At 36.8% G+C, this 14,916-nt stretch overlaps 1 protein-coding gene across 1 annotated transcript in view; it reads right to left on the minus strand.

Moving 5' to 3' along the window:
* Positions 1 to 2,285: 2,285 nt before the first annotated feature.
* Positions 2,286 to 14,916, minus strand: part of SYNPO2 (synaptopodin 2) — a 97,018-nt gene continuing 84,387 nt past the window's right edge. Inside the window, exon 5 of the mRNA XM_009674861.2 lies at positions 2,286 to 6,996. Coding sequence (XP_009673156.1) covers positions 6,484 to 6,996 — 513 coding nt within the window. The 3' untranslated portion in view covers positions 2,286 to 6,483. The remainder of the gene's footprint in view (positions 6,997 to 14,916) is intronic.

Raw genomic sequence — 14,916 nt, forward strand, 5'->3', positions numbered from 1 at the left:
AAGTAACTTCAGTCGGCAGATTGAGAATCTAGGTCTTCTTTCTGGACTGATGCTTATATCACTAGTTGCTGCACAAATGGTATATACCACTTTCTTTGGAAGCCGTGTAGTGGAAAAACTGCACAACTTGATCTGCTACCCTTAAAATAAAAATCAGTACAGAAATTAGAAGTGAGGAGAAATAATTAATGCGCTGCACTAATTCAGGTGCTAAACTCAAAGACAGGCAGAAGCTGAGACCTATCCCTGTACTTCTACTTCCTCTTGTACCAGGTGGCAGCGCCTTGATTAGTAGTCAGGAAACACACACACCATAGGCGACACTGACTCTCTCTGTTGCATCTGTGGGGAGCCGGGTCCCTGAAGTCAGCCATGGTCAGGCCTGTGCCTTTTAGGCACCGTAGAACTGAAGACGGATACCTGAAGTAGTCGTTCTTAGCCTGCCTCCAGCCTTGCACCAGCGGCATAGTACAGTGTCCTAGGAAGGGTGGATAACCCTGGAAGGGGAGAGGGAAGGTGTTAAAGAACGTCATTGCTTTCAGTAGAAGGACTCCTAGGGCAAGTGTGTGCTTGACCATCTATGGCTGTATGAGTAGCTGGAAAGAACTGGACATAGCTGGCTGAGAGGGGAGGCAGAGTAAATCAATTAGCTGAGCTGTCACCTTAAGAGCAATAAGAAACGCCTCCTGGGTCAGACCAGTTGGTTCATCTAGCCCAGAACTGTTGCTCTGGCAAGGAGAGTAGGAGATGCTGTGTAGGGAGAGCTTGCAAGCTACACTCTGCTACCCTTTCCCTCGTACTCTCCATCACGCACAGTCATGGGATTAAGAGTATTAGAAAGTACATGCCTACCTATTCTCTTTAGTATCTGTTTATTGACGTGTTGTCCATGAATTTATCTAATGCCTTTTGAACCTGCTTTCTTGTTACACTACTGTTGTCCCCTCCTTAATTTCTCTAGTGTTTCCTGCTGACTGTGCAAAAAGCAGTGTCAAGTAAGTGCAATGCTGACCAGTTCTGCAGCCATCCCATTGCCAAGCAGCAACACAGAACTTCTTTTCAGAATCCAATAATGTGTCCCATAAACAAGCACTGATGTTCAATTCAGCGAAAACTAGATAACGGCCTGGAAACATCCAGCTTTCTTTCCTGGACTTGGAGTTATTCATTACACCAACTATTTATTCCACCAGGCTCGTATGTCGTAATAGAGCAGTCTGCCCCATTGTGGTCATTTTTAAAAGCTCTTAAATATTGATGAAAGCACCAGAAATTAAAGACTATTTCAAATCACCCAAAATACATTCCCTGGAAGGTGAAACATGATGTAGAAACAGTGACTGTTCACCTGTGTAGTGAGATTTTCAAGCTATTGCAAATATACTCAAGGGAGTATATTTTGTTAAAATGTGAATCTGGCTTAGGCTTTATTTGTTTATGATGTATTTAAGCAATTTACCAGAGAAGAATAAAAATGTTGCATATAGCCATGACAAGGAAAAATACTGGTTCCCTTGAAACCGTGTAAACCTTTCGTAGGGCTCAGCTATTCAAGTGCTATTGTCAAGCTTTATCAGTTTGCAGTTTTACATACATTGATCATTTTTCTTGTCTTGGGAGCAAAATCCTGCTTGTTTTATCAATGCAAAAACTGCTGTGTGATTCGTTAGGACTATTCATATAAATAGCGAAAATTGGATTTGGCTTGTCATAGCTATATTGTACATGCCGTCCTTATACTCCCTAAGAGTTTTTCACCCAAGTAGTCTTAACTAATGTCAAGAATGGGTTCACAATTTATTCTTGTGTTTATTTCCTTTGAAAATAATAAATTTCGATTAAGAATAAACAACAATAGAATAGAAAAATCCAGCCCTTCTGAACAAATCAACAGGAACTGATTGGAGGTTTGCAGGCTTGTCAGGTCGACAATTATAGTGAGCAGATGTTATCTGCAGGTTTTTATGGTGGGATGGAAATGCTCAAATGATAAAAAAACTGTCCTGACAAAATCATTTTGCCTGGATAGATTGTGCTTCACTGTGTTTTCTTCCTCTGCTTACTCAGTGTGAAAATGATATTCTAGTGTATTTGACATGTTGCCATTTGACCTGATGTTTGTTTAAGCTTCTAGAAGCTCACATCAGCAGGAGGTCACAGACAGGCAAAGTCAGTGAGTCTAAAAATGGTGCAGAAAAAAAAGATTAGGTTTTATTTGGGTTTAGATTATTTTGAAAGAAGCAAACAGACAAGAATTTAGAGAAAACAAAATTGTGTTTCTCATCTGATCGGTAAAATCATTTTATTAAATGATACAATTTACATCTCTGGCGTGCACTCTCAAATAAAGTGTCCCTTGCTGTGAACAAACAGCCTTTAGAAGTGAAAAGCCTTTTATAAAGATAGTGTAGTCTTTTGCTACTAGGTAGAAATGCAATGTGCGATAGACATTTGGTTGTGTTAAAGCAAACCAAAATGAAAACTAATTGTGAACATCCTCACGTAACAAAACTGAAGAACCCAAGTTTTCAGTTATATTGCATTTTCAAATACTCTGCTTATTAACAGAGATAGCTCTGAGGGTGAACCGAGTTCTAACATGAATAGCAAATATTTAAAATATCACAGAAATTCTTTTCTCACATTTACTGAGCAGATCTGTGCATTCACAAACAAAAATGTAAGGAATACTTGTATTAACGTATTCAGAACTCACGCACAGCAGTCACAGCTGTATGACAGAAAGATGCTTTGCTAGTGGAGGAATGGGATGAAGAAAAGGGAATGAAAAATGCAGAGTGGTGCTTCATAAAGCTTTGTGTGCATTAACATTTCAGTTAGTAGTCAGGGCCTGCTGCTTCCCTTGAAATTAATACATTGTCTGAATCTGGTTTCAGCCTGATTTCCTTTGTAAACAAGGCTGTGTGCTCTGTCTGCATGCCTGTATGTCTGTCTGTCCTCCCATTAATAACTTTGAAACTGTTTCTTTCATTTCTATATGGAATATAGCAGAATAGATCTCAAAAGACAATCAATTGCCCATAGACTTGAAAAATAAGTGGTTAGGTATAGGACAAATACAGTTAGCAGTATTGAGGAAAATGCTGCAGCCTAAAGTCATTCCTTATTAGACATGAGAGAATCCATATGGGAAAGAGAACTAGTAAATCCCCAGCAGTGGGAAAAAATTCTGTTGTGGATCACATTAAACACCAAAGTTAATCTATGATAAGATGCAAATCTACAGGAAACTCGATGTCATTAATTCTCATGTTCCCAGAAATGCTTGTTGACAAATTCTTTCTTATCAATACAAGGAAAATACAAGGCTACAGTTTTTTCTTGGACATTGACAGAATGTCAGTGGTTTTGTCTGAAAGTCTCTGAATCTGCACTTTTTACATTTTTGGTGCGTCTTTGTTTTTCACTGATGTGAAGACAGCTTAAAGCAGCCCAAGTGACAGTAGCATAACGACACATTATTATCTGCCTAATCCGTGTGTTGCACAGGTTATCCTTGAAGGATCATATTTGAAATGATACATTTGCTGGGCATTTTCTTGAAACATAGCCGGTCAGTGAGAGAGAGGTGCCTAAAAAAATCAGGCATCCAGAAATCTCCTTGAATGTAGCTCTGAATATCAGAACAGCTCCTGCTGAAGTCAGTGGGAGACTTTTGAATTCGTTGAAAGTTCTGAAGTATTAAAATCTTGACCTCCAGGGTATTAATGGAAAATTACATTTTTAGGGCTTGATTCTAGATATACTTCGGCACAAGAGTATGTTTTCCCATGTTGCTAGGTAATCACAGCATTAAGTCCTTTTTAATTTCACTTTGTACCATAACATGTTTTTCTGTAATATCAAAATGTAAAAATACTTGTGGCAATTTTTAGTTTCATGTACCTTAATATTAACCACTCATTTCCTTCTGTTATACATATGACATTAGAATTCATAACATTATCTTCAACAAAAATCCAAAGATACATTCCCGATTCTGAGAATTAAAACAATGGTAATTGACAAATTATAACTTACTGGAAACTCATTAATCTGGTTTCCAGTTCAACAGTATAAAGAATATAGTTTAAAACAGAAAGCTGGACTTGACTGGGATTCAGGAAGTCATTTTATTATAAGAATATGGACCACAGTTCAAAATACGTAAGCATTAGAGTTTTCAGAATATCTGTAGTCCTGCTGAAAGTAATGGCCTACACATATATGAACATTTATTGAATACTTAAGGCTTTGGTGTCTTCAAATTAAAACGCAACTGCTGGACCTCAGTTATGCTGAAATCAGCTGAAAACCTGACATGTACTTCCATGGAAATAGATCTGGATCCGGAGACAGGCCCTTAAGGCTAATGGACTATCAATGTTCCATTGATTTCAGTGGGAATTTTCCCAGTGATGATAAGGGAACAGTGTGCAGCTCTACAGAGAAAAATGTTTTTTTGCCTCTGGGACAGGAAAATTTACTCTGTTTATGTGAGTGTATGAAGCTAAGGTGCAAAGCTGGTTTTCAGGCATAACAGGACAACCTTGTTCATTTAGTTTTTCTAAATCATCTGTTCTTCGCATGTTCATAATCTGTGAAAGACATTCATAAGGTGCAATAGCAATATGATGCTAGTTTCAAGGTTTACTACATCCACGTGTTCATTTCCTCCTTGGTCAAAAGGAGGATTGCTTTTGATTTCAAGGGGACTTTTGCTTGACTAGAGACTTACCGCTACCTTAAACTCATTAAGTTTATATTTTTCCCCGTCATGTAATTCCTGAGTTCCATAAGGGGAGCTTCGTGATGCTCTTACGGGAAGCTGGGAAGCTCCAGCTCAACTGGACTCGAGATTCCTCTTCTTCTTTCCTTTATACCAATTATATTTTGTAATTGTTAAAATGGAAAAATGTTTGCAGATGAGAATGTTTTGTAATGTATTTCTTACTGCATATATGTTCTAGCTTTCTTTCTAAACTTACCACTTTACTCACTGTTGACAAAATTATTGAAAATAAGGATAATTAACAGTGCTTTTGCAGAAATTTTAGTTGGTTGTGCTTGACATCTCTTTGAAGAATGCCCCACAAAATGAGGAAGGTGCAGAGCATTTTTTAAAACTTGGGGTATTCCTTTAATGTCTTAACAACATCTAAACTACCCAATAAGCTTGGAATACATGTATTTTTAGCCACATATTCATGTTGTTTAAATAAGATGTAAATGCTCATTATCACCAGCCACAATTATTTACCATCTCTTCAGATCCCTCAAGACAGTTTGATCGTAACCATCTCACCAAATATTTTCTACTCATACTAGACTAATACCACGTAACACATATCATAAACCCTCTTTCACATATCAGTTTCCACACAGTACAGGTATTATTCTTTATAAACAACAAACTTGATAAACACAACTCATTTATGTCTTCCAAACTGAGAATACAAATCAAAAGCCTTCTAAACATTGAGCTACCTAGATACTAAGAACGACTGCCCAGCCAGTCAGTTCACTAGACACTGTAGCAGTAAGTGTTCAGCAAGTAGTGCATTTCACAGAGACACAAAGGCTGTTTCAGCCTCTGACTTGTCTGATAGTTTATTACAAAATTGACTTGCAATATACTTGTCTAATCCCTTTTGTACTTCAAGTATCATGGTACTGATCTCTGTTAGTATCACCCTTCTTCCTATTGTGTCCAGACTAATTGATTAATTGCAATGTGCAGAACTTCATCTAAACTATTCTGAAATCCATCTGCAATGCATGACTGTGTGAGATTAGCATACATGTACATGTTGGAGAAGTTCAGGTACCATGACCATAAACATATTTTAAATGCTTCCATAGTAAAATTATTAATTAATGTTATTTCGTTCGTTCTTTTTTAAAAATGCAGTAAAGAAAACATATGGCTAATAAGCCAGTGCTTCCGAGTATTGCATTGTCATTGGAACTTTCTCAAGTCTGATTATGTCTCGTTGCTTGGAACCCAGATGTCAAATATATCCAGAGAACCTACAAGATCTCTGTAAAATGCTTCTTGCTTTTACAATGCCCAGATTTTACATTCTTTTCTTATTAACTTCACGGCAAGCGTTTGTACTGTCTGCAACTACATCCATTCAGGGTGTTTGTGTTGACCACATTGGTTGTCCCATGTTTCCCACCTCTCCTCCCAAACAAAAACTTACAGTTTTACCCTTTAGAAACAGAACAATCTTAGGTTACGAGTAAAGCCAAGTCCATTCTAGTGTACTAGCCTTCAGTCCTGTGAAAACTGTGCTCCGTTTTGTGTTGCCTCCTCATTTCTTCAGTTCAGAGATGGTCAGGCCAGCAAGAAACTTTCCTTCTTCAACTCAGATCTAAAGCTTGTAAAGCTGGACGACGGGAAAATACGCCAGGTCCTTCTGTTGTTCATGTTGGACGCATCCATCCCCTTGGCTGTGGATTGTAGTTTGAATCTGCTGTTCACAAGTAATAGTCAGACCGGGAATCCATGGACATGATATCAGGATCTGTTCTGGACTGCTGACTGAAGTAAGCATACTGCGGCTGAGAGACGCTCTGCGTGGTGGCACTTGGGGCAGACAAAGTGCTTTTGGGGGGTGATACAATACCTGATTGCTTTCCGCCAAATAAGGTTGTGCTACCACTTGGGACCGGAGGCTCATCAGAAGCTCTTTGTTTCCATTCATCTGGTGGCTCAGGAAGCGTTTTCCTACGAGCAGCTGATACTACATTAGCCACAATGGATTCTTCAATATTCTGGGGTGCAAAAGCTTCATCCACTAGGCCAAGAGGGGATTTAGCTGCTGCTTCCCAGGGAGTAGGTCTCTTGCCAGGCCTGTCAGCTGCTGTGCCTGGCTTGCTAAAGTAATCAGGAGCAGGCTGAAAGATAAGAGGAGAAGTAGGGGACATGGCCCGAGAAATGACTGAAGAAGGTCTCCCAGGAAGTGATAATGAGCGTCCACTGCTTCTTTCCTAGAAAAACAAATTACCAGATATAACTGCAGTCATTAAACACCAAAAACGGAAGCCCATTCTCCTCACTTAGAAACTGGAACGACAAACTCTGAAAGCATATGAGCATATGACATCCTGGCAATCCCTTTTTGTATCTACTGGTACTCTTTAATACTTGAGTTTATTGGAAAGAGAGGAGATATTAAAAAGGAGGAAGAGAAAGAGACAGGAACAAAGATGGAACAAACTGAATTTTTGAGGAAAGTAAATAGACCAAAGAAAGATTTCCATTAACTGAAAAGATACAACTATGTTAGCAACCTTACAGCTTTACTTCATCTCCACTACTTAGCTAGCATGCCTTCTTCTGAAAAGACCATTCTTAGTAATGAAAAAGGTCGTCATGTTGTGTGTGTGTTCTGTGTATGTTTACAAGATTCTGTCTAACGTTCAGGCACAGCCTGAATTTATTTAATTACAGGTTCTGTTTAGGACCTCTATCCAAGAACATATATTTGGCAATCTCCTTTTAAGAAAGGCATTTCTTACTCTAAAATTTTTAGACTCACCCTGAGTGGAAAGGGAACAAAAATGGACACAAAAATTTAAAAATATTAGCGCAATCATTTCCTTAATACCCTTACAGGATAGTACTTAACCTGGCTTCTTTAAAAGGCACTGCCCTCAAAATGTCAGAACATTCTGACCCATTTATGGAGCAATCCATTCATATTTGACAAATCCTAATCTTCTTAGTAATGCAGAAACTCTGTTCATGAGAAGATTTGCCCACGACAGTCTTCATTTGGCAGTAGATGAAACAGATACAGCCTTTCCCCCATGCCAAACATGTTCCTTGTGTAGACAAATTATATTATTCTTACTAAATAGCCTCTATACTTGTGGTTCCTAAACTAATTGATTTATACCCACTGATTCATATCCTGAGGTTCAAGAATCGCCCTTAACTCTGAAATCTTGTACAAAATTCAGGGCTGAGTTGCCAAAGGCTTGCTAAAATTTCATTCAAAACACATTGGCCCTTCTGACTAGCTTCCAAAAGTTTAAACGTTGTCAACATGATCCACATACCAGGGAAGTCATTAGGTGTCTGATCATACAAATTATAGTTTATCTAGCAAAGATTCACATAAAAATGAATGTTTTATAAGCTTTTCCATCACAAGAGCTTTGAAGCATTTAAAAAAGTTGAATGACCTCTGCTTCACATGGGCTTTTAAATTATGTTTTAATATCATCCTTGTATATAGGGGACAGAAACTGAGAAAAAGAGAACGTACTGATTTCGTAATTTTCAGTGGATTTGGTGGTGTTAAGTCCAAATCTATTAAAAATATCTAAATAATACACAGAAGTTGCGTAAGGAGAGTTTTGACCAATTTACAGCTAATGATTTGTAACAAGACTGTCCTTCTCACCTCTTAGGTCTAACCACCTATTACCAGCTTGCAATTCCAGAGAGGAAACTCCCCTACAATATTACACACATACATATTTTAAATTTACATGAAGTTCTTTTGTTCAGCAAAATACTGCATTATAGGCAGCTTAGCTCAGCTAAATTTTCAGAGTCCTTACTTAAACAATGAGTTCATCGAACATTAAACATACTCGTCAGATCATCACATCTAGACAGGTCCCATCTGTATTCTGTGAGACAACAGCATATAAAAGCAAAAATTACCCATTTGGACGGTAAGCGAATGAAAGAAAATAAGGGTTTTGCCCATAGATATATGATATACTATCAAGAAGAGATTAAACTTCCTCCAAATGTTCATCTAATGAGAGGGATATTTCTTTTCTTACCTGAAAATTTAAAAGTCCAGATAAAAGTTCATGCTTGGGGTCAGTGACTGGCAGACCCAGATAAGCCAGTCACAATAGTTCTCCTTCCTCTACTGTATTACAAGTTCTTTCTTCACTGAATGCACAGAAAACAGTTTCTTCAGTGAGACTGATTAGTGCATTTTGTTTAAATATTTGGCAAGAATAGATTTTTGAAAAGCACAAACTCAAATATGCAAAATGAGATACAATTTCTATTAAAAATTAATCTGATAACCTATACTGTGAAACTACTTAGAAGATAAGATTGTACAGAGAGATGAAAAAGTTGACCAAACAGGTTCAGCGAGTTGGCCAACCTGTATTAACTGCTCTTGGTAGGGCTCTAGATTGTTGTCTGTGCCGAATAGGTAGAAAATTTCTTTTTTATTTAATGGAGATTCCAGTTCCAAGAAAAGAGATCCAAGCTAAGTCAGTATTTGTAGGATTCCAGAGATGAGATGCAAATGGAAATAATACTCTTGAAAGAAGTGATGCATAAAAGACGTGACATTTCAAGACTGTCAGATGAAGATACTGTATTTAGTTCTGTCATGTTTAGAGAAAAGGTCCAGAGATCACCAAGTGGCAAAGATGTCTTTTCAGCCTAACCATCAGTGATAAAGTAGGAGTTAATTTTCTTTGACAGAGTTTAATCTGAGAATGATGAGTTGTTAAATGCATTTCACTAATCTGTCTAACAAAATGGGCCATTCTGCTATGTCACGAAGGTGGAACCTTACCTTGTAAAACCAGAAATACAATATAGACAGAATTAGTTGTCATGAGTTTTATGTATTTTTTCAGTACAGGAAACTATTCTAGGGATAACTTTGTTATCTTAGAAGGTGAAAAAAGGGAACTGGTAGAAGACCAGTGATGACCTCGCAGAAAAACCCTCTGCATGAATCAGTCAATACAATTTAAAAGACACTAGCACAGAGTTTTGACAACCAGATTTGGGGTGGGGGGGGGTGCGTTTTACCTGCTTGAGAACTTCCTATGTCCTTAATTCAGAAGACCTCAGTGAACAAGTGTTTGGAGCTCAAATCATATCAATCCACAGAACCTGTAATGTTCTCTAAATCATAAATTCAGCCTGTAAGAGTTGCAGAAAAAGTAGAATCTGAAGTACTGATAATTTGGAGGATATTGTATCGTTTGGGTTGTTCCATATGAAAAAAAAGCAAAAAATGTAAAAATACTTTGGATATGGAGGATTTATTCTCTTATATAAATCTATTCTCCTTTAATTCTGAAATTCTTCCCATTGTATTAGCTTTTATGAAGTGTTGGTCTGGAAGATATGCAGATCAGGAGACTGGAATAGTTCCTTGAGAACTGATTGTACTAAATTTCCTTGAACTCATTCTTTGTTTTGAACTTTAGAGAGACTCTCAGGGACAAATGGACTAGGTAAGAATCCAAATAATTCAAACTGTCCCATGAGATAAAGAATGTTTCATTATATGAGTAGGACTTTACATGGCTCTGAATGTGATCACCCTGTGATAATTCTATCAGAAGAAAATGCCTATGAGAGATTTTTCCAGTGAAGTCTCCCAAGTAAGCTGGAGCAACCACAGCAATGTACCTGGCCAGTGAGAGACCTGTGCCAATTTATTTGGAAAAAATTATTTCCTTAGAAGTTGGTAAATATGCTCCTTTTCTACCTCAGAACCCAAAAATTGGAGTACTTATTTCAGGTCTTTTCCATTTTGCCAGACTACCTCTTACTTTTATCAGTGCTTTCAATTGGCCAGAGTAGCATATGTATTTTTTTTTTAATTGCTCTCTGCACTCTCACATATTCATGTGTATTTCTAGACCTCATCTTAATAGCTATCATCTGAAAGACTTCCTTACTTTGACGGAAAGATCAGGTTATCTATAGAATGATATCCCTTCTCCCAGGGGACAGCTTTGTTAGGTGCTAAGCATCTCATTTGGAGACTTTGATACTTTCAGTAAGATCTGTATCACTGAAGATAATTAATGATTACTTTGTTCTGGATGGTCATTCAACCCCCATCCAAATTAGAGCAACAGAATTCTCACTGCAGGATCGAACTCTGTCAAACTATGGTGCCGTCAACTGGATGATTCACATCCATAGGCAGTTCTTTAGCATACTTGGTCCTGTTTTGATATTCTTGGATGTATCAAGTTCTTCTCCTTCCCCACTTTCTGAGATAATACTTACCTCCAGATATACTTAATTACATTTCTGAATTTTAGGTCTGACTGTATGGCTTTTGATGGGGAGAAAGAGAGGACCAGTAGTTTTTGAAGGAAGAGGCCCTTGAAGGAAGATTCTTGACTGAATTCTCCACGTTTCTTAAAGAAGAACAGTCGTAACTATGCTGAAGGTAGGCAGAAGAGGGTTTAAAGACCTACTCAGGAGATCCAAGAATGTACAAATGTCTTTGGCTAAAGTGAGCCCTAGTTATTTTGAATTACAGTCTTCCTAAAAGAAATAGCAATCATCATTGTCTACACCCTAGTAAGAGCAGACAGCACAGAGAGAATGAGAGAAAATGTAATATGAATTTTATTTTTAATAAATCCAGGAAAATTAAATATCAGTTTTGGCCTGAATCAATTCTATTGAGTTATTGTAAGGTGGGTGGAATTGTGAGCAATTGTAAACCTTTGGATTTCATGGGATATATTTTTAATTTTAATATCCATAAAAGAAATACAGCAGATATACCAGCTGTGTGTGCTATGCCATTATGCCTCAGTGCTTACCTTAAGGAGGGGGAGTTTATTCTCTAAGCCTACTCAGTACCAAGATTGTTATGGTAGTATCTATCGTAATAGAAGTAATACAGTAGAACCCTGTACAGCAGATTTGTGCATTTGGCTGAGTAATCACATAGACTTTGTATAGGGACATACTTCTGCAATAATTTACTTAGATCCAAGTTAGAATATTTGTATCTACCCCAACTTTATTCTGAAATTGAATAATCTTTGGCTTCAGAACATAAAATCCCCACGTTTTTTCATGCTCTGTGGTAAATAGGTTTTAAGCACTCCTAGGAAAGCGTAATTTTGCTAAAATGTAAGCATGTCTTAAATGTAGACCCTGAGAGATGATTAATGATTGTTTTCATTGCCTTTAGTCTTGTCACTGGTGGAGGTGTTCCTAGAATGAAAGTCTAGGTCTGGACATTCCTGAATTGAAGGGAGATCCATATTTGATATTCATATACTAATGTCCATCAGCAGTAAAGTATTCAGCCCCTTTGAACTGACAACAAACTTTGAAATTTATGCAGCATTTAGTCTCTGGAATTATCATTCATTTACTGGAAAGTAGCAACCAGGCCTAGTGATACTCTATTATTCTCCCTTCATATCTTATTCTTGGGGATAGTTCTTTTGGTATGCAGGTACTGAACAGAATGCACAAACCCCAGGTTGTAAGTGAGACAGTGAAAATATAAAGTACAAATGGAGAATAACTATTCTACCTTCTGTCTCCCTTATGAAGAGCATAAACAGGGGGCTAGAGCTCTTCCATTCTTCCTCCCAGCAATCAAGGGAGAAGGAAGAGTGATATGCTATCAGAATGATTGAATTATCACAGATTGTATCACTGTAATCTTGTTGTAAAATATTCATTATAATACTGTACCAACATTCAAAGAGCTGTTAAGCTGCAAAACAAATCGGAACACCACACAGTGAATAATTTGTGCTTTCCATTGCCCTGTGTGAACAGTTTTTCAGAGAGAAAAAGCTTTTCTACAATAGCTTTGGAAGGGAAGGCGATTCTTAAATAACAAGAGGAGGAAAGACAGTTCAGAGCTGTCCATTACCATCATATAGAATCCTAACAACTGCTGCTGACTACCCAGGTGTCTATGCGAAGAAATTAAACATTAGTTTCAGGTTAACATAGATTTTAAAAATGCAAACTGTTTTTAAACTGATTAGTGAAGCAAACATTTATTGTACCACAAGCATCTTTGATATGTATAAATTGTATATTAATATAAACTAAAACAAATATAGTATTACTCCCAAAAGAAACTATTTCAGTATATAAGTAAATGAATGTAAACACGGTACTTATAAAAGATGTGTGTACACATATATTTTTGTTTATACATAAGTAGAAAGAGTGTGAATGTGTACCTTTGATTCTAGTTAGTTTAGCTAAGTCAAGTCCAGAAAGTTGTTACATAGAACTTACTGCTATTTCAGATTTCTTTATGATTATGAAAAGCTGAAAAACAAAAAAGTGTATTATTTAGTTTCATAAAATAGTGCACATTTTTAAAGGCAAAAGTTAGAAAGATCTTTTTTCATTTTACAGACCAAATGGGAATGCAAAATACCACGTAGTGAAAAAATTTCACAGTAACTGGTGTTCTGTCTCGGGTGGTGCATCTCCTTAATAAGGTAAAACTGTCCGTGCACTTACATGCTGAAACTTCCTTTTCATTGATTAAGCACATGTAGGTTAAATTTTCCAAAATGTCAAGAATTCTATTTTCGAAAGTAGCTTAGACCCTTAACATTCCACATCTCATAGAAAATTCCTGCAACATAGACTCCCACCTGATTAAGTCACATGGAAAAAAAAAAAGATTTACTTTGGTTTCTCAGTCATTAGGACATTTTTATTTTAATCTTTTGATTGTAGTCCTGGTCCTTACCCCACATGAAGGCAGGTTCAAATCTGAATTAACATTAGCATTGTGCTAAAGGGGACAAAGGAAGTGAGTGGATAAAACAGTTGTAGTATTGCAAAAAATGACTCTTTTCATAAAAAGCTCAGAGTGCTGTATTTCTCATTTTGCTTCCTATTGGCTTGTAATGTCTACTGCAGTTAGAGATCAAACAGTTGGAAGACAGTAGAACAAAATAAATAATACTTAATTTTTATAGTTATGTTTATACCTCTTTCCAATTTTTAAAAGATTTTTGAACGACCATAGAACAACATGAAGAAGGAAAATGTAACGATAATCTTAATTTGGCTTTTTCATCCCAAGCCATTTACAACTTAAACTTTATTTAGCGAAAAACCAGTTTGTCTCTGCTAGCTCTGGAGTAAATGCTACAGCTATTTTAGAGTAAGCAATATGACTACTGAAAAATTGGAAAGAAAAGGGAAATAACCACATTTATTCGAAAATCTGGAAATAATTTAAACAGGTAAAATGAAACTGCTACAATTGGAATGCAGCACTTTGGTGAATGGGGATATTAATGGCTGGAGAGGCCGGGAATTTAGTATTATATCCTAGCTGACTGTAACAGGTAATGCCTTATCAGTGACTGTACTATGACTAATAATAGACTAGGATCACATACTTCATACACTATCCAAAATTCCTCAAAGCTGTCTAACCAGGGCTTTCTTTTAAAAATTTATAGAGACTTTTAGAACTAGAATCTTATTTGTTCTAATTTTAGATTGTTTCTACGTGTGGTTTTATTTCAGGCCGTTAATCATAACTATTAAAGTGAGAATGATCTTATTTTTCCTCACTAGTAAAAGAACTAATGAAACAGCTACTGTCAACAATTTTACATAAGCTGCATGACAAGTTCTAGTTTCCACAGTGAAGTCCTTTTTCGTTGTCAAGTAATACTAGAAGGAAAAAGTAAAATATTAGAATTAGGCCTTCACTTCTGCAGAAAACCTACAACATACACAGAAAAGAAAGGTAAGAGTGCTGGTAACCACTCATAAATTAATTATTGACTTAGCTCAGCTTGTTTCTGTGTAAATACAAGAAAATTAGTGCTTGATATTGCTATTTAATCTTTATCCATATCTGATTATCAAAATTAAAAACAATTATATCTATAATACGCAAATGACTGAGGGTTTTTTTGGCCATAGGCCTCTTAGTTTTCATTGAAAGAGACGGTTTAGTTCTGATAGAGAAGAATATTTGCTGCCACCTTCTGGAGTTTAATATTACACAGCTTAGAAGAAGGTCTTACAAGATGAAGCTTGGCTTATGTGCGGATAAATATTTGAAAAACAAGTGCAAAGGTAGTCCTAATTTCTGACCTTGTGGTTCTGTATGAGCAACGAAACCATTTTAGATTACTATGAAGTAA

This window comes from Struthio camelus, chromosome 4 (genome assembly GCF_040807025.1).
Source record: "Struthio camelus isolate bStrCam1 chromosome 4, bStrCam1.hap1, whole genome shotgun sequence".
Taxonomy (NCBI): domain Eukaryota; kingdom Metazoa; phylum Chordata; class Aves; order Struthioniformes; family Struthionidae; genus Struthio; species Struthio camelus.